General features: G+C 35.9%; 1 protein-coding gene across 6 annotated transcripts in view; it reads left to right on the forward strand.

The window, feature by feature from the left end:
• The window catches only part of CEP162 (centrosomal protein 162), a 115,270-nt gene that overhangs the window by 74,618 nt on the left and 20,155 nt on the right, over positions 1-20,497 (forward strand). For all 6 annotated transcript variants that reach the window (XM_023205211.3, XM_023205215.2, XM_023205212.3 and 3 more), the window contains 4 exons: positions 2,206-2,418; positions 4,542-5,176; positions 7,995-8,136; positions 10,915-11,013. In XM_023205211.3, coding sequence (XP_023060979.2) covers positions 2,206-2,418; positions 4,542-5,176; positions 7,995-8,136; positions 10,915-11,013 — 1,089 coding nt within the window. The remainder of the gene's footprint in view (positions 1-2,205; positions 2,419-4,541; positions 5,177-7,994; positions 8,137-10,914; positions 11,014-20,497) is intronic.

The following is a 20,497-nucleotide window of genomic DNA, read 5'->3' on the forward strand; positions in this document are numbered from 1 at the left end:
ATATATATATATATATTTTTTTTTTTTTTTTTTTTTTTTTTTGAGGTAGTGTCTCACTCTTCACTCAGGCTGGAGTGCCTTCACTCAGGCTGGAGTGCAGTGGCGCAATCCTGGCTCACTGCAACCATCTGCCTCCTGGGTTCAAGCAGTTCTCCCACTTCAGCCTCCTGAGTAGCTGGGACCACAGGTGTGTACCACCATGCCCGGCAAATTTTTGTATTTTTTTAGTAGAGACGGTGTCACCCTATTGGCCATGGCTGGTCTGGAACTCCTGACCTCATGTGATCCACCTGCCTTGGCCTCCCAAAGTGCTGGGATTACAGGCATGAGCCATCGTACCCAGCCCTGAAGATATATTTCTAATGAATGTAAGAGAATTTCTATAAATAAACCAATAGGTAATTAGACAGTATACTTTAAGATTTTTTTATCAGATAATCTAGGGATGTAAAATTTGAAATTAATTTGTGCTTCTGTGCATTTGATTCAATCTGGAGACATGCTATAAATATCTCTGAAATCTTGACAAGTGTAGTATAATCTAAGTTTATTTATTAAATTGCTTTATTTTACATGTATTTGTGACCTTATATATGTTTCAAAATTTTTACTGTTTTATTTTTATAGATTTAGGGGGTAGAAATGCAGATTTCTTACAGGCATATATTGCATAGTGGTGAAGTCTGGCCTTTTAGGGTAGCCACTACCAAAATAAAGAACGCTGTACCTGGTAGGTCATTTTTTAGCTCTCACTGCCTCCCACCCTGCCACCTTTTATAGTCTTCAGTGTCTGTTATTCCCGTCTGTATATATACATGTGTACTCATTGTTTAGCTCCCACTTATAAGTGAGAACATGTGGAGTTTTACTTTCTGTTTCTGAGTTATTTCACTTGGGATAATGGCCTCCAGTTCTATCCATGTTGCTTCAAAACATGCTTTTATTCTCTTCTATGGATGAATAGTGTGTGTTTGTTTGTGTGTGTGTGTCTTTTTGATACGATTTATTTTCCTTTCAATCTTAGTAGTAGAATTGCTGGATGAAATGGTTCTCTTTTTAGGTCTTGAGAAATGTCCATACTGTTTTCCATAATGATTTTACTAATTTATACTCCCACCGACAGTATACAAGTGTTCCCTTTTCTCCACATCCTCACTAACATCTGCTGTTTATTAACTTTTTAATAACCCTTATGAGTGGTGTAAGATGGTACCTCATTGTGGTTTTAATTTGCATTTATTTGGTGATTAGTGATGTTGAGCATTTTTTCATATTTTTTGGCCACTTGTATGTCTTCTGAAAAATGTGTGTTCATGTCCTTTGCCCACTTTTTAATGGGATTATTTAAGTCCCATTTGTTTATTTTTGGTTTTGTTGCATTTGCTTTTGGGGACTTGGTCATAAATCCTTTCCTGGGCCAGTGTTCAGAAGAGTTTTTCTTAGAAATTTTGCTAGGATTTTTATAGTTTCAGGTCTTAGATCTTTAATGCATCTTGAGTTTATTTTTGTATAAGGTGAGAGGTATGAGTTCAGTTTCATTCTTTTGCACATGACAGTCCACTTTTCCCAGCACCGTTTATTGAATAGGGTGTCCTTTCCCTAGGGTATATTTTTGTTGACTTTGTCCAAGATCAGTTGATTGTAGGCATGTGGCTTAATTTCTGGGTTCTCTATTCTGTTACATTGATCTATGTGTCTATTTTTGTCAGTACCATGCTGTTTTGGCTGCTATAGCCTTGTAGTACAATTTGAAGTCAGGTAATGTGATACCTCTACCTTTGTTCTTTTTGCTTAGGACTGCTTTGGCTATTTGGCATCTTTTTTGGTTCCATATGAATTATAGGGTTGGTTTTTCTAATTCTGTAAAAAATGACTTTGGTAATTTGATGGGAATTGAATTGAATTTGTAGATAGCTTTAGGCAGTATGGTCTTTTTAACTATACTCATCCTTCCAGTCTATGCACGTGGGATGTTTTTCCATTTGTTTGTGTCAGGTTTTCTTTATCAGTGTTTTGTAGTTCTCCTGGTACACATCCTTCACCTTCTTGGTTAAATGTATTCCTAGGTAGTTCTTGACTTGGTCCTCAGCGAGATTGTTATTGATATGTAGAAATGCTACTGATTTCTGTAGATTGTGTCCTGAAACTTTACTGAATTCATTTATTAAATCTAAGAGTTTTTTGGTGGAAAATATGTCTTAATAGGTTAAGGAAATGGAAGGGATTCTGAAGAGAAGATATCCCAATTCTTTACCTGCTTTAATATTGGCTGCATCAGCAGCTGGTGATACAGTGGATAAAAATACAGTAGAATTTATGGAGAAAAGGATAAAAAAGCTAGAAGCTGATCTGGAGGGCAAAGATGAAGAAGCAAAGAAAAGCCTTCGTACCATGGAACAACAGTTTCAGAAAATGAAGGTAAGTGCTAAGTAGCCTCAGAGATAAATAAAGGTCAGAGATGGACAATGGGGGCTGGCATTTCTTAGGATCTCACTTTAACAAATAGCTATAAACATTCTTTCCCATGAAACCTTTACCACTGGTATCAATAGGTGCAAAAGAAATCAAGTCCATCCTATTTTGGTGTCCTCTTTCAGCAACTTTTCTTTTTATTTCTGACAGAATAATCAAGTACAAGATAATCTTTACATCACCTCTCTCAATATTAGAATTTGTAGAAATTAAGTCATGAAAAAGCAGAATAAAACACACCTGATACGTATTCAGTACAAAAAGAAAAAAGAAATTACCATGTTTGAAAATATTTTCACTGAAATTTATCTAGAGAAGGGTAAGGGAATAAGACAGAAGTATGCACTTTAGGAACAGCGGGTAGGGGAGCATCTTCCAGAAATGTCTTACTTTCTGAGTTTTCCATTATTTTGTGAAACAGGAATGAATCAGAAAATACCATTGCTAGAACAGACCAAGTATGAAACAGGACATATTTAATTTACTTTAAAAAAAAATTTGTAGACCAATAACAGTTATAGATTATTTTTAAAAATTTGTTGAGCACATGGTTTCTGTCAGGAATCCATGCTAGATACTTTCATAAATATCTCTGTTCATCTTGCATAATCCTTCCAAACACCTGTGAGGAGTAGATATTGTTAACACTATTTTGCAGATGAGGGAGCTGAGATGTTCTAGGAAGTTCATCTCAATTCTCCACAGATTTATATCCTGAGAAAAGCAACAAATGAAAGAACATTAGATTCCAGAAACAGTAGAAGGTTGATAACCGGGAAATAATACAGTGGCCTGGTAATTTGGGTTTCTTCCATTCCACCCTCTTTTATACTTAGATAGATGGATGGATGGATGGATGGATGGATGGATGGATGGATGGATGGATAGGTAGATAGATAGATAGATATAGAGATATAGAGATACAGATCCCTGATAACATGCTGGTATCAATTACCAGCATGGAGTCTAGCAAACAATGATTGTAATTATTATTAGTGTTCCGCCAACCAAATAAAGACTCTCAGGTATAAACTCCAACCCCCTACTCCACTTTTATATATCTAAATCTAAACACTCTGTTTCTTTTTGCAGCCGCCTGCCCCATCCCACTCCTGCCTTTGCTCACTACTTGCCTCTTCCCCCTTTCATTTCTGATTCCCTGTATATACCAAGCATTCGACCAGCTTTGCATATGCTCTTCCTACTTCCAAAACATCCCTGACTCCACCTAACCCCAAATTAACACTCATCTCTCAAGACCAAACATAAATGTGCTCTCTCTATGTAGTCTTCCCACCTTCTGTCAAGCCTCCAGACACTTAGGGCAGTCTCGCCTCCTCTGCACTCACTGCACTATGTTCACAGGCCCATTATTACACTTATGGGACATTGTAGCTGCTGCCATGTTGCTCTCCTCACCAAGCTGTGAGCTATTTGAAAATAAGAACTGAGTCTTTTTGTTGCTAGAACCTGCATATTGCCTGGCATAAGGCCATAGCTCGGTAAATATCCATTGAATGAATGAGCAAACACTGCTGGTGCCTCCCTCCATAGGAGAAATTATTTATTTCATTTGCTGAACACTAAACAAAATATTAAAGCTCCAGTATACAAATTCCAGGCCATTTTACTCTCTATGAAATTAAGTAATTGATGTTAGAAAGTTGAAAATGTGCTGTGTCCCAAAGACTTCAGTGCCCCCAATTGTTTTACTGTTTATCCTCAAACAGTGTGCTGACAGTTTGCATGGAAAAGACTGCATAATAATAGGTTTTGTTGTGAGGTTTAAAATAAATTTTGCAGTGTGTAAGAACATAGGTAAGTTAATATTTATGAAGCAACATATCAATTATTAAATTACATGACATATGTCAAGAATACATAATGTTATGCCCTGAAAGAATAGGACTTCAATACATTTGACTCACTCAAGAAACAGAATTGTAGACATCAGAATGTATAATGAGTACCTGAATAAAGGATTAGGTAGAACCCAGTAGTGTGCAGGGCTTCAGCAACCAATGAAACGTTTAACAGGTGTTTGGCATTACATGGATTCTTTCCTTCAGATTCAGTATGAACAAAGACTAGAGCAGCAGGAGCAGCTACTTGCCTGCAAATTGAATCAACATGACTCTCCCAGAATTAAAGCACTAGAGAAGGAACTTGATGACATTAAGGAAGCTCATCAGATCACTGTAAGAAACCTTGAAGCCAAAATAGACATTCTTAAACATCAGAATGCTGAATTAGACGTCAAGAAAAATGATAAAGATGATAAAGATTTTCAGTCTATAGAATTCCAGGTGGAACAGGCTCATGCTAAAGCTAAATTAGTAAGACTCAATGAAGAACTGGCTGCAAAAAAGAGAGAAATACAAGACCTTTCAAAAACTGTGGAAAGGCTTCAGAAAGAAAGAAGAATGATGCTATCAAATCAGAACTCTAAGGGCAGAGAGGAAATGTCTGCCAAAAGGGCAAAGAAAGATGTTTTGCACTCAAGTAAAGGGAATACTAACTCCTTCTCTGGAATCCTGGACAGCAAGCTTTACCAACCACATACTTTCACTGATTCCCATGTTTCAGAAGTTTTACAAGAAAACTGCAGATTAAAAAATGAACTAGAGGGATTAATTTCAGAGAAGAATGAGCTGAAGGTGAAATCTGAAGCAGCAATCAATCAATTTGAAGACTCCATGAGAAGGTAAAATGTTAAATTATAAATATTTGTAAAAATAAAAAGATAAAAATTGAAAAATTATAAGATATGTTTCCTCCAGATAATTTGACCCTGAACTGAATTCATAGGTGAATATTAATAAATTATATTACATTACTGAGCATATACCTGTTTCAGGATAGGGTCTTCTACCTGCTGGTGGCCCAAATTCTGATGTACCTGAACCTCTGTGTCAACCCAAATTGTGTCCTTGGGCTCGCCAGTCTTGCCTTTTGGCATGTACCCATATGGTATTAATAAGCTGACTCACTGGGCTCTTCTAGCAAAGGAATGTCATAGTTCATTATTGCTATAGGCAGATTGCTTTCAGAAAACAGTTATTGTTAAAGCTAGTTGACAGTCTAAAAGGAAAAGGTCCTCTTTTCAAAAATAACTTTTCAAATTGACCTTGTGATCACATCCATTCATGCCTTAAGGAACTTTGTACTCATCCATTTCCTTCTCACAATCTCCATTTGCTATCCACTGTCTCTTCCTCTGAGTCTTTTGACATCCTCAGATCTTTTTTTCACCTGATCAAGTTCCAATCCTGTCTTTCAGTACCCGTTTTTTCACAAGTAGTCTTTTCTTTTATTTCTATCTCACTTCCTCTTAAATATGGCTTTCATCATCACCCCTTTTAAACCTGGTCTCAATAATGACCTTTCCCAGTCCAGTGACATTTTCTCCATCCTCATTTTCTTCAACAATGTTGACCACACTACTTCTCCTGAAATGGCTTCCTCCCTTAACCTCCATGACTTGGCAGCTCTGACCAAAACTCCTTTTCTGTTTCTTTTACTGAATTCTGACCCTTCTTCCTTCTCTAGCCCCAAAAATCTGGCTTTCTACCAGCATTCAGCTCTTGGTTTTCTGTTTATTCTCTGTTCTTTCTCCATTGCTAAACTTACCCATTCTTATGGTTTCTATGAACCATGACTTCCAGATTTGCTTTTAAAGTTTGTTCTCTTTGCTGAGTTCAGATGTGAAACCTGGAACTATTTATTGGATTGCTTCTCTTAGAATCACCAATACCTCAAGTTTACTTTTTTTAACTGTAAGTTAGTTCCCCTTCCCAAGCTCCCCTTCCCTGTCTATATTTATTTTAATTACCAGGCCAGCTTTATCTCTGTTATTCCTTGGATATAAATGTTTCCCATTTTCCATTCTTCCTTACTTTAATAAACCAGTGCTGCCATTATACAATTTTCCCACTCCAATCTTCCTTTTTTTTTTTTAACCTTCCCCAGTCATCTTGCTTAAAAATCATTAATATTCTTTAAATACTCATATACCTGGGTCACTCTGCTCTCCAGTGACTCCCAGCTTCCTTAAATATCAAGACTAAATTTCTCTGCCTGGCATCTCAAGTCTCATCACTATTCTAATACTGCTCTACTTACCAAATCTGTCACATTTCCTCATGCCTTTTGCTCATTCTTGTTATAAGTACTACTTCACATAACATTTCATGGAACTTCCCAGGAAATTGCCTTCTCCTACCCCCAACTCCTACAAAACTTACTAATATGTACCAAGAAAGGATTAATCATACCCAGCCTTGTAGTTCCTTGAGAACTGGTGTAAGATTATGCTTCTTTGCATCCCCACAGCAATGTGCTGTAGGAGCAGAAGGAGCATGGGAAACACCCAACAAATGCTTACTGACTGGCAGCCATGGCAGTGAGTGAGTCATGTTGTTACCATATGGCAGTCATATTGCTACCAAATGAAGAAACCTTGTTTCTTAAGTCCTGAATATTATGATAGTAGCATGAAACTATTTTAAAAGAACCACATTCTTTCCAGGAAAGAATTTAAAATTCAGGTTTTCCTATGAATTTTCCTGTACATCATATAAAATTTGTTGATATTGGCAATCTGTTTCTTAGATAATTCTGGGCCTGAGAAGTGAAGAATAAACTTCTCTAGTCACATATTTAGACTTTTTACTATCATTCAGTTATATGTGCTTTAATTTGGGTTTTTATTCTTTTCCTAGGACCCTAATCACACTAAATATTCATATGGTGAAATAAGCAATGGTTAAATTTGTCTATAGTTGGGAAGCACCATATTAATATAGCAGTTTACTAGAATACATGCTTTAAGTTAAATCCTGTTATTTTCAAAGTCTTTCCAATAAGAGAGAAAATGTTTATCTGTAGAAAGTATATCAAATCTTTATTTATAATTTTAACCATTTACTGAACTACCTCTGAATAAATTTTATCACGGAGACAAATGAATAGTCTCTCACACTTACAGTCCAAATTACTTAATTGCATATTACAAGCGTAATATGTCCTGAGAATTACCATAAAGACTGTCTCATTCTCACAACATGCAACTAGCCCTGGAGTCTCATGCATGGATTGAAAATTGGTTAATGCTGCCTACAAGGCATTGAAGATTCTAAAGGGAACAGCTGTGATTTTCCAATGAAGCATCTGGGCAAGAAATCTGAGTTTATCTTAAAAGATCAAATGTCAAGTGCTTTGCTTTAAATTCAGACAGTTATTTTGGAACCCTTGATTCCCTCAGAAGGTATAGCCTCAGGTTGGGGATAAAGTGGAGATATATCACTATTTGCCCTTATAAAATTCAGTAAATAATAGCTCATGGATTGGTCCTAAGAACTCATAGGCAGTAATGTATAAAGCACCTAACACAGTGCAGTTAGTATTGGTGCCCATTTTCCCTTTTCTTAATTTCCAGATTTCTTACACTGTTTTTGTGTTAAGTCTGAATTAGAGGTTGAAGAGCCGCTTTTATGTGTGGTTTTCTTTCATTTGCTCTGTAGGGTCAAGGAAGATACTGCAGCATACATTGCATCCCTCAAAGCATCTCATCAGAGAGAAATAGAGAAACTCCTTTGCCAAAATGCAGTAGAAAATTCTTCTTCCAAAGTAACTGAACTAAATCGTAAAATAGCAACTCAAGAGGTAGATGACAAATCTATTTTATCTTTTGACTTGAATAAATTTGTTTTGACTTTAATGAGATTAAAGTTAACATTGTTTTATTTGGAAATGTTTTAACTTTTTCAGCTTGGTGATAGAAATGGGAAACTATTATTGGCCTGATTTCTTTTCTAAAGAAGAAAATATTATATATTTAATTTTTTTAAAGAAGATAATACTATGTATTTAATTTTTCTACTTTAAAACTATACCATATAAATGTTTTTTACAGTTTTGTCCCTATACTTCTCAAATAAGTTTTTCTCTAAATTTGTTGTCACAGGTGGTGAAGTATATGTCTAACATGATTAGGACCGTAGTACTTGAACTTGGATGTTGAACTGAGTCTCTAAGTCCCAGCTGACAGCTATCCTTAGGCATTCTTCCTGCCCCGTGATCTTTTATTTATTGAACAAATGATTCAGGTCAATAGACAATCAGGCACTGGAATAAAGTAATGAACAGAGAGATACACAGCTCTCGCTCTGATGGAGCATAGTCCTCTAAGAATTATTAAAGGGAATGCTGCCAACTCATCAGCATTTCCTCAAATAAATGTGTGTTTCTTTTTGAATAATAGGTATATCTACTTAAAATATCTATGAGCGTTACCCTGTGGCCTGTCTTCTATACTGTTTGTCGCTTATAAAAATAGCATTAAAACAGGACTTTTATCTGCAATCTACTTTCAAATGGTATATCCAAGAAAAATAAAACGAAAAGGTGGCAAATCAGCCACCTTTTGGGTTATCAAATTGAAAAATATATGAATGTTTCTTGTGTTCATCTTGTCTGTAGGCTTCAATTTTAAGAAGGAAGCTCAGGGAGAAAAACATCAAGAAAGAATTATCTCACCAACTGTAATTATTTAATACCATCTTAATTAAAAATAAATTCCTCAATTGGGGAAGTTTGAATATGGACTGGCTATTGATACTAAGAAATTACTATAAATTTTCTCAGGTATAAAATGTGATGGTTTTGTGAGAAATGCCCTTATTCTAAAGAGATGTATGTTGAAGCATTTGAAGGTTTTGTTTGAGACAGTCTCTTTGAGACAGTCTCTTTCTGTCACCCGGGCTGTCTTAGCTCACTGCAACCTCTGCCTCCCAGGTTGAAGTGATTCACCTGCCTCAGCCTTCCAAGTAGCTGGGATTAGAGGTGCGCACCACTATGCCTGGCTAATTTTTATATTTTTGGTAGAGATGGGGTTTCACCATGTTGGCCAGGGTGGTCTCAAACTTCTGACCTCAAGTGATCCGCCCACTTTGGCCTCCCAGAGTGACATTTGAAGTACTTAGGGGCAAAAATGTAATGAAGTCTGTAACTGAACTTCAGTTCACTGAGGAAAAAAAGGACTGTTTGACTACGTTAATGAAAAATACTTAAAGTGCCTTTCGAAAGTAACAATCCATACATCCTTACAGAGAACCTCTCTGGCCTTATCCTCCATAGGAATGGGGTGTCAGAAGGCAACTGTAAGCATTCTATCAAGTGATTTTGTAGTAAGGAATAGTCTGGGAGAGGTGGGAAAGGTAGTATTATGATGCCGTAGTGCCATAAATGTTATTTTCCCAGAATTATAAATGTAATATTGTAAAATTGAGTTAAAGAGAAGTCAGCATAGTCTGATCATTAAAAGTACAGCATTAGAGATAAGATAAATTTTTCCCAATTTCTCTTAGTTTCTTAAAGTATCTGTACATGTATTTCAGTTTACCTAAAAATATGAGACTGACATTATTTCACAGATATTATGAGGTTTGTGTTATATTTAATCAATAGTTCTTAAATAAAAACTATCACACTTAACTACAGAGTATAAAGATAGTGTTGTCTACCTTTTTCCAAATGTGTAGACTTTATAGAGCTTTATTTTAAAAGGACTTTTTCTAGTCATGAAAAATGTTCATATTTATTTTCCCCCCTTTTGTTGACATATAATGATTTAGATATTTATGGGATACATGTGAATGTTTGCTACATGCAAAGAATGTGTAATAATCAAGTCAGGGTAACTGGGATTTCTGTCACCTTGAGCACTCATTTTTGTGTCTTGGTATCACTTCAAACCCTCTCTTCTAATTACCTTGAAATACACATAATATTGTTGCTAAGTACTGTCACTCTGGTCTGCTATTAAACATTAGAACTTATTTCATCTATCTAACTGTACGTTTGTACCCATAACCAACCTCTCTTCATCCTTCCTAACCCCCCACTCCCATCTCTGGTATCTATTGTTCTATTCTCTGTGTTCATGAGATCAAGTTTTTTAGCTGTCATATATGAGTGAGAACATGCAGTATTTTTCTGTGCCTAGCTTACTTAACATAATGACCTTCAATTCCATCCATTTTGCTGCATATGACATTATTTCCTTCTTATTTAAGGCTGAATTGTATTCCATTGGCTATATATGCCACATTTCTTTTCATCTGTTGATGGGAACTTAGGTTGATTCCGTATCTTTACTATTGTGAATAGTGCTGCAATAAACATGCAAGTGCCAGGTGTCCCTTTGATATACAAATTTCTTTTCCTTTGGATAGATACCCAGTAGTGGGATTGCTGGAAAATACAGTAATTTTGGTTTTAGTTTTTTGAGAAATCTCTATAATTTTTTTCCATAGCAGTTGTACTAACTTACATTCCCACCAACAGTATATAAGTTTCCTTTTGTGAATTGGCTTTCTTATATTTTTCAGATAGTGTTCAAGGAGGAGCTTTATTAACTCAGCACTTCTAACAATTTCCTAGGTACTTATAAGACATTTCCAAAGTCAAGTTAATGAGCTGCAGAGTAAACAAGAGTCTCTTGTAGTTTCTCAAGTTCGAGAAGAAATTCTACAGAAAGAGGTAAGAAATAGCCAAAATATTGGGCTAAAATAAGTTTCAAGTTCGAGAAGAAATTCTACAGAAAGAGGTAAGAAATGGCCAAAATATTGGGCTAAAATAAGTTTCTTAGGCATTTTAATCATATTCATATTTATAAATTTTTTACCTAAATGTACAAATAGACATAACCTGAAAGTATCACGTGTCAAGAAAATATTAGTAGAGTGTTTATGTAAAATCTGCTTTCCCCAGGTGAAGTTCAGATATTAAGTCATTAAGTTGTCTACGTTTTATTTGCTGTTGAGATTTTGTGGATAGTGGGGAAAATGGGATGGGAGATGTTTGGGTTTTCTGTTTGTTTTCTTCAGGAGACAACTGAATAGTGAAGGCCGTTTCTGTGTTAAGTACTGTCAGGGAGGAAAAATAGTTTTTTCCTCAACCCTCATGAGTTTTTAGTTGAGACAGACCCCATAACAAAAGACAGATTAATAAGAGAAAAATAAGTTTATTAACACGTGCAGCACACGATGTGGGAGAAACTGCAACACAAAGTAACTCAAAATGGTGGCTTAGGACTCTCCAAGTTGGTAGCTTTGAAGAGATTTGGGTTAGAGATTGTGAGATCAGAGGTTGGCAAAGGAAGAGAAAAACATCGATTGGAACAAGTGCAACTGAACAAATTTAAGTACATTGTCCCATATCAAATCATTGTGTTAGTGCTGAGAACAGGTCAATTCAATTAAGCAGTTGTGTCTCATTTCAGGAGATATTGCAGGTGTGCTGTCATCAAAGTTAGGCCTCTATATGGTGATTTAATAAGAGGCATTTCTGTGGAAACAAAAGAAAAACAAAAGTTAATGGTAGGAGTAGTCTATGTACTAATTTCTGAATCCTAAGAGCAGCTAGTCAAGAGTTCTAGATGTTGGTCTCAAAGCATTTTTTACAATTTGAATATCTAGTTATAAAGTGTGTGGCCCATGCAGCAATTGGCATGAAAATTGTCCATATATGAGCTGTTGTGGTGATTCTCTGCAGTTAATATCAAGTTATTCAGCTTCAGCTTATTAGGATTTTAGGAAAAGGGCAGTTAAATATTTTAGTGATTCCAAGCCAGGAGGGTAGGAGAAAAATTCGAAATACTAGTTTGAAGAATTATAGACTGAGATCTAGACTAGATTACATGTAAATAATAAAACCCCAGAAATAAAGAACAAGGCTAGAATCTGTTATCTACAAGGGTGTGTTACAGTTTTCTAATGAAGCACAGTATTTTTCTCTCTGCAGTCACCCTGATTTCTCTCAGAGATAATCACAGTAAGACCAATTTGTTGGCAAAAATAAGTCTAGTCTCATTAAACTTGGCTTGGTTATTTGCATAAAAAGTGCAGCAAGAATAGTGATTAATCATATAGGTTCTTTTTGCTGGAACTTGTCATAAGGATTCTCAGATTGGCCCTTTATTAGCCTCTCCAGGCTAGGAATGCATGCCAAAGGCTTGCCTCAGATTTTTGCCTCCGATACCGATAGATCCAGGTAAATTCCTTTATTTTCTAGAGATCCCCCAAATATTCTGAGGCTCCGGGGCTTGCCAGGAAGTGACATTTCTTACTCATCTGTACAGAAACCGTGCCAGTTTTTTCCAAGGGACTTTATTGGTGTCAGAAAGTCAATGTATTTTTCGAAACTGTCTGATTATATCTGATTCGATGCACATTCTGAAATATGATATTCCAGTCAAAGCCTTGGTAATGTAACTGATGTTTCCAGTTGTGTTAAAGAGAACAGATTCTTACTGAACTTACGCAAATACTTACATAGCTATGAAAATAAGAATACTCAACTAATGGTTTCTGGAGAGAGAGAGGAAAGAAAGATAAATATTTCAATTCTGTTTACAAAAGTGTAATTTACCAAATTGCTCTAAGCTATGGATAGCTTAAGAGGAAAACTTCTCTTACAGAATATTAAAGAATCAGCAGTGTTTTAAACAAAGTCCCTAAAAAGAATTCTTCATCAGTTTATTTAGTCCCATGTAATTAATTCTTGTTCTGCTTGATGTTGGGTTAGCACTTCTGTGAACCAATCATTCTTTTCATTAGAATTCTGAAAAATTATTACCCGGCCAAATGGTATAATCTTGAAGTTATCAGAAACCCGTACTTGTCAGAATCCTTTCCATGAATCTTTCTGAAGATAAAACACTTCGTATTTATAGTTGCTTACAAAAGCTCTTAGGAAAGTAACAGAGTAAAACAATTAACTCTCTGTGGAGGACAAGACTTTAAACTTGCCATGGTTAAACATCTGATGAGAGTTCATTATAATGCACTTGATACGGAAATTTGGTTATTTTTGTGACAATACAACATTTTAAGATATTAACTAGAATTATTACTGATAACATATCAAGGCATACCAGATTTTTAGGAATTGTATACAACTTCTAGAACATTTGTTAATAACATATCCATACAAAAATAACTCAAAGAAGATTAAACATTGTCTTTGTCAGTGATTCCCATACAATTTATCATGTCAAATAAGCCTAATTCCTTTGAATTTATCTGGGAGAAAGAACAGATTCTTTTGAGGTTTTCCAGGGCCCTCTGGAACATCCCAAAGCTAGTTTGAGGTCAGAAGAATTTAATATATAATTTGATTTGGGGAAGTCGTCAAAAATATCAAAAAGTTTAAAACATTTGATTAAATAGGATCACAGGTCATTATGAAACAATACTTAGTTATCCAAAGTAGATTCTAAAGGCAAATACAGAAAATCGCATAGTGAGAAGATTCAGTTTCCCTAAGTAATCAAAGAACTGATAGAGACCATAGGAAATACAGGAAGTTAATTTTACTGAAACACGAAATCTTTGCTTTCTACGTAAATTAACTTAAAGGTAAAGAAAATCTTTTATAATCTCTTATCAAGAGCAGACCAGTGCTCCAAGAAAGCTTTGTTGTTTTAAAAGAGAAAACCAGTTTCTAGTTTTGTCCACTGTACTTCTGACATTAAGGCTCATTTTTAAAACCCTTATAATAAATACATTCTGTTTATCTTCTGCTTGGACAAATAAGATATTCATGCATTCTAACTTTCTCTCTCCCTCTCCAAGCTTTCTATATTCATTCATTTTTTTGTTCTTCATTCTTTTTCATTCTAAAACAGTCTGTCATTCTACTTTAGTACAGATTTATTCTTTTTCCTTTAACAAAAACACATCTTCATTCCTCATAACTTTGCTTACCAAAACTATGTATTATTTTCCTTGTACATTTTGCATACAAAGTTGTTTCCCTAATCTTTAGTAGTTTTAAATATATGTATATGAGAACTTTTAATCCTTAGTAACATTAATTTCTTATGAAAACTACAAAGCAGCTATGACCTGTCATATATGAGCATTTTGTAGATTATCATTTCATGATTTCTAGAAGCATATTTTTATAGTTTTTTTTTGTGACAATAAAAACAGGTGATTTGTTTCTCTGTAAAAATTAAGAAGCCAAGGTAGATAATCTTACATTCAGCAACATGAGTCTATGAAACATAAGTTAGTGTTTCAGTATATTTGGAAATGATCTAGATAGTCAATCAATATTTATTATTTAACTTAGCAAAACCCCAAGGATGTAAGTTATACCAAAAAGATTTGGACAACTAATTTTTTTCTACAAACATAATCATTATTGAAGACTATAAATTTTATCCCACTAATATTTATTTAATGTACTTGTTGTTAACAATTATGCTTGGATTGCTCATGAAAATTCATGAGCCATTAAACAGCTAGTCATCTTATTTTCCTGTTAACTATTTTTACAACACATGCATGTTAGGCAAGCAGCAAAGTTAAATACATGTTTTTCTTTTCCTGCTGTGCTTAATATACATGGAATAATGGATACTGTACTTCGACTTGCACGTTTGATTTGGGAATGAACTCCTAGGTCTTTAATTTTAAATATCTAGCAGAGATACTTATTTGACTAGTAAACCCAGGTAGCATAAGGGTTGTATGTCTGCATTATACTTACTGTTGACAACTCTGAAGGCATGCCTATTTTTATTAAGTCAGTAATGTTAAACTAATCATATACCAGATTTACCTGAGACACATGAACTTGAAAAGCATTTGGGTTAGTTTCTATATTTCTGAGAGTTTTTGGAATTCTTAATTTATTTAAGTGCTTCTTTTTCTTTAAGCCAATTAAATAGTGCTCTTTTATGAATTACTTTTGACAGTACCATCCAGAGGCAGAAAAAAATATGTATACATATATATATACACACACACACATAGATGTACATAAACATAATGCAGAGATCATATAGATTTCATTTTAAAGTTTTAGCCATGAGACAGGCACAATAATATAAAACTCACTAATTTTTTTTATGTAGAATGAAATTTAATAAATTTCTCTAGCATACACACTTCCCCAAACCATGCAGCCCTCAGAGTATCATATAATGAGTTCCTTGTCACTTGCTGACCATTTGCTTTTGCAATTATCATTTGACTGCCTTAATCGTGTACCTAGTGCAAGGGCACTTAGTCAAGAGGATGCAATCTAAAGTATGTTTCACAGTTCCACTCGCAATGGCAGGTGCCGAGGACATAGATGACTTCACCTAGGAAAAGGGTTGTCTTTTTTCTTTCTTTTTTTTTTTTTTTAATTTTATTTTAAGTTCTAGGGTACATGTGCACAACGTGCAGGTTTGTTACATATATATACATGTGCCATGTTGGTGTGCTGCACCCATTAACTCATCATTTGCCTTAGGTATATCTCCTAATGCTATCCCTCCCCCCACCCCCTCCCCACAATAGGACTCACTGTGTGATGCTCCCCTACCTGTGTCCAAGTGATCTCATTGTTCAGTTCCCACCTATGAGTGAGAACATGTGGTATTTGGTTTTCTGTTCTTGTGATAGTTTGCTGAGAAGTATGGTTTCCAGCTGCATCCATGTCCCTGCAAAGGACAGAAACTCATCCTTTTTCTAGGCTGCATAGTATTCCACGGTGTATATGTGCCACATTTTCTTAATCCAGTCTGTCACTGATGGACATCTGGGTTGATTACAAGTCTTTGCTATTGTGAATAGTGCTGCAATAAACATACGTGTGCATGTGTCTTTATAGTAGCATGATTTATAATCCTTTGGGTATATACCCAGTAATGGGATGGCTGGATCAAATGGTATTTCTAGATCCTTGAGGAATCTCCATACTGCTTTCCACAATGGTTGAACTAGTTTCCAGTCCCACCAACAGTGTAAAAGTGTTTCTATTTCTCTACACCCTCTCCAGCACCTGTTGTTTCCTGACTTTTTAATGATGGCCATTCTAACTGGTGTGAGATGGTATCTCATTGTGGTTTTGATTTGCATTTCTCTGATGGCCAGTGATGATGAGCATTTTTTCACGTGTCTGTTGACACTATGAATGTCTTCTTTTGAGAAATGTCTGTTCATATCCTTTACCCACTTTTTCATGGGGTGGTTTTTTTCTTGTAAATTTGTTTGAGTTCTTTGTAGGTTCTGGATATTAGCCCTTTGTCAGATGAGTAGATTGCAAAAATTTTCTCCCATTCTGTAGGTTGCCTGTTCACTCTGGTGGTAGTTTCTTTTGCTGTGTAGAAGCTCTTTAGTTTAATTAGATCCCATTTGTCAATTTTGGCTTTTGTTGCCATTGCTTTTGGTGTTTTAGACATGAAGTCCTTGCCCATGCCTATGTCCTGAAGCATTACCTAGGTTTTCTTCTAGGGTTTTTATGGTATTAGGTCTAACATTTAAGTCTCTAATCCATCTTGAATTAATTTTCGTATAAGGAGTAAGGAAAGGATCCACTTTCAGCTTTCTACTTATGGCTAGTCAATTTTCCCGGCACCATTTATTAAATAGGGAATCTTTTCCCCATTTCTTGTTTTTCTCAGGTTTGTCAAAGATCAGATGGCTGTAGATGTGTGGTATTATTTCTGAGGACTCTGTTCTGTTCCATTGGTCTATATCTCTGTTTTGGTACCAGTACCATGCTGTTTTGGTTACTGTAGCCTTGTAGTATAGTTTGAAGTCAGGTAGCGTGGTGCCTCCAGCTTTGTTCCTTTGGCTTAGGATTATCTTGGCAATGCGGGCTCTTTTTTGGTTCCATATGAATGTTAAAGTGGTTTTTGCAATTCTGTAAAGAAACTCATTGGTAGCTTGATGGGGATGGCATTGAATCTATAAATTACCTTGGGCACTATGGCCATTTTCACGATATTGAATCTTCCTATCCATGAGCATGGTATGTTCTTCCATTTGTTTGTGTTCTCTTTGATTTCACTGAGCGGTGGTTTGTAGTTCTCCTTGAAGAGGTCGTTTACATCGCTTATAAGTTGGATTCCTAGGTATTTTATTCTCTTTGAAGCAATTGCAAATGGAAGTTCATTCCTGATTTGGTTCTCTGTTTGTCTGTTACTGGTGTATAAGAATGCTTGTGATTTTTGCACATTAATTTTGTATCCTGAGACTTTGCTGAAGTTGCTTATCAGCTTAAGGAGATTTTGGGCTGAGATGATGGGGTTTTCTAAATATACAATCATGTCATCTGCAAACAGGGACGATTTGACTTCTTCTTTTCCTATCTGAATACCTTTTATTTCTTTCTCTTGCCTGATTGCCCTAGCCAGAACTTCCAACACTATTTTGAATAGGAATACTATGCAGCCATAAAAAAGGATGAGTTTGCGTCCTTTGTAGGGACATGGATGCAGCTGGAAACCATCATTCTTAGCAAACTATCACAAGAAGAGAAAACCAAACACCGCATGTTCTCACTCATAGGTGGGAACTGAACAATGAGCTCACTTGGACTCGGGAAGGGGAACATCACACAATGGGGCCTATCATGGGGAGGGGGGAGGGGGGAGGGATTGCACTGGGGAGTTATACCTGATATAAATGATGAATTGATGGGTGCTGACGAGTTGATGGGTGCAGCACACCAACATGGCACATGTATACATATGTAACAAACCTGCACGTTATGCACATGTACCCTAGAACTTAAAGTATAATAAAAAAATTTTTTAAAAAGTGGTGAAAGAGGGCATCCCTATCTTGTGCCAGTTTTCAAAGGGAATGTTTCCAGTGTTTGCCCATTCAGTATGATATTGGCTGTGGGTTTGTCATAAATAGCTCTTATTATTTTGAGATACGTTCCATCAATACCGAATTTATTGAGAGTTTTTTTTTAGCATGAAGGGCTGTTGAATTTTGTCAACGGCCTTTTCTGCATCTATTGAGATAATCATGTGATTTTTGTCATTGGTTCTGTTTATATGCTGGATTACGTTTATTGATTTGCGTATGTTGAACCAGCCTTGCATCCCAGGGATGAAGCCCACTTGATCATGGTGGATAAGGTTTTTGATGTGCTGCTGGATCCAGTTTGCCAGTATTTTATTGAGGATTTTTTTGCATCGGCGTTCGTCAGGGATATTGGTCTAAAATTCTCTTTTTTTGTTGTGTCTCTGCCAGGCTTTGGTATCAGGATGATGTTGGCCTCATAAAATGAGTTAGGGAGGATTCCCTCTTTTTCTATTGATTGGAATAGTTTCAGAAGGAATGGTGCCAGCTCTTCCTTGTACGTCTGGTAGAATTCGGCTGTGAATCCATCTGGTCCTGGACTTTTTTTAGTTGGTAGCCTATTAATTATTGCCTCAATTTCAGAGCCTGCTATTGGGCTATTCAGGGATTCAGCTTCTTCCTGGTTTAGTCTTGGGAGAGTGTAAGTGTTCAGGAAATTATCCATTTCTTCTAGGTTTTCTAGTTTATTTGCGTAGAGGTGTTTATAGTATTCTCTGATGGTAGTTTGTATTTCTGTGGGGTCAGTCGTGATATCCCCTTTATCATTTTTTATTGCATCTATTTGATTCTTCTCTCTTTTCATCTTTATTAGTCTTGCTAGCAATCTATCAGTTTTGTTTATCTTTTCAAAAAACCAACTCCTGGATTCATTGATTTTTTGGAGGGTTTTTTTGTGTCTCTATCTCCTTCAGTTCTTCTCTGATCTTAGTTATTTCTTGCCTTCTGCTAGCTTTTGAATGTGTTTGCTCTTGCTCTCTAGTTCTTTTAATTGTGATGTTAGGGTGTCAATTTTAGATCTTTCCTGCTTTCTCTTGTGGGCATTTAGTGCTATAAATTTCCCTCTACACACTGCCTTAAATGTATCCCAGAGATTCTGGTATGTTGTATCTTTGTTCTCATTGGTTTCAAAGAACATCTTTATTTCTGCCTTCATTTCGTTATGTACCCGGTAGTCATTCAGGAGCAGGTTGTTCAGTTTCCATGTAGTTGAGCGGTTTTGATTGAGTTTCTTAGTCCTGAGTTCTAATTCGATTGCACTGTGATCTGAGAGAGAGTTTGTTATAATTTCTGTTCTTTTTCATTTGCTGAGGAGTGCTTTACTTCCAACTATGTGGTCAATTTTGGAATAAGTGCGATGTGGTGCGGAGAAGAATGTATATTCTGTTGATTTGGGGTGGAGAGTTCTGTAGATGTCTATTAGGTCTGCTTGGTGCAGAGTTGAGTTCAATTCCTGGATATCCTTGTTAACTTTCTGTCTCGTTGATCTGTCTAATGTTGACAGTGAGGTGTTGAAGTCTCCCATTATTATTGTATGGGTGTCTAAGTCTCTTTGTAAGTCTCTAAGGACTTGCTTTATGAATCTGGGTGCTCCTGTATTGGGTGCATATATATTTAGGATAGTTAGATCTTCTTGATGAATTGATCCCTTTGCCATTATGTAATGGCCTTCTTCGTCTCTTTTGATCTTTGATGGTTTAAAGTCTGTTTTATCAGAGACTAGAATTGCAACCCCTGCTCTCTTTTTTTGTTTTCCATTTGCTTGGTAGATCTTCCTCCATGCCTTTATTTTGAGCCTATGTGTGTCTTCAACTTTGGCCAATCTGACAATTATGTGTCTTGCAGTTGCTCTTCTCGAGGAGTATCTTTGTGGCGTTCTCTGTATTTCCTGAATTTGAATGTTCGCCTGCCTTACTAGGTTGGGGAAGTTCTCCTGGATGATATCCTGCAGAGTGTTTTCCAACTTGGTTCCGTTTTCCCCGTCACTTTCAGGCACACCAATCAGACATAGATTTGATCTTTTCACATAATCCCATACTTCTTGGAGACTTTATTCATTTCTTTTTACTCTTTTTTTCTCCACGTTTATCTTCTCGTTTCATTTCATTCATTTGATCTTCAGTCACTGATACTCTTTCTTCCAGTTGATCAAGTCAGTTACTAAAGCTTGTGCATTTGTCACGTAGTTCTCGTGTTATGGTTTTCATCTCTATCAGTTGTTTTAAGGTCTTCTCTGCATTGATTATTCTAGTTATCCCTTCATTCATTCTTTTTTCAAGGTTTTTAGTTTCTTTGCGCTGGTTAGGTAGTTCCTCCTTTAGATCTGAGAAGTTTGATTGACTGAAGCCTTCTTCTTTCAACTCGTCAAAGTC

The sequence above is a fragment of the Piliocolobus tephrosceles genome, chromosome 5 (genome assembly GCF_002776525.5).
Source record: "Piliocolobus tephrosceles isolate RC106 chromosome 5, ASM277652v3, whole genome shotgun sequence".
Taxonomy (NCBI): domain Eukaryota; kingdom Metazoa; phylum Chordata; class Mammalia; order Primates; family Cercopithecidae; genus Piliocolobus; species Piliocolobus tephrosceles.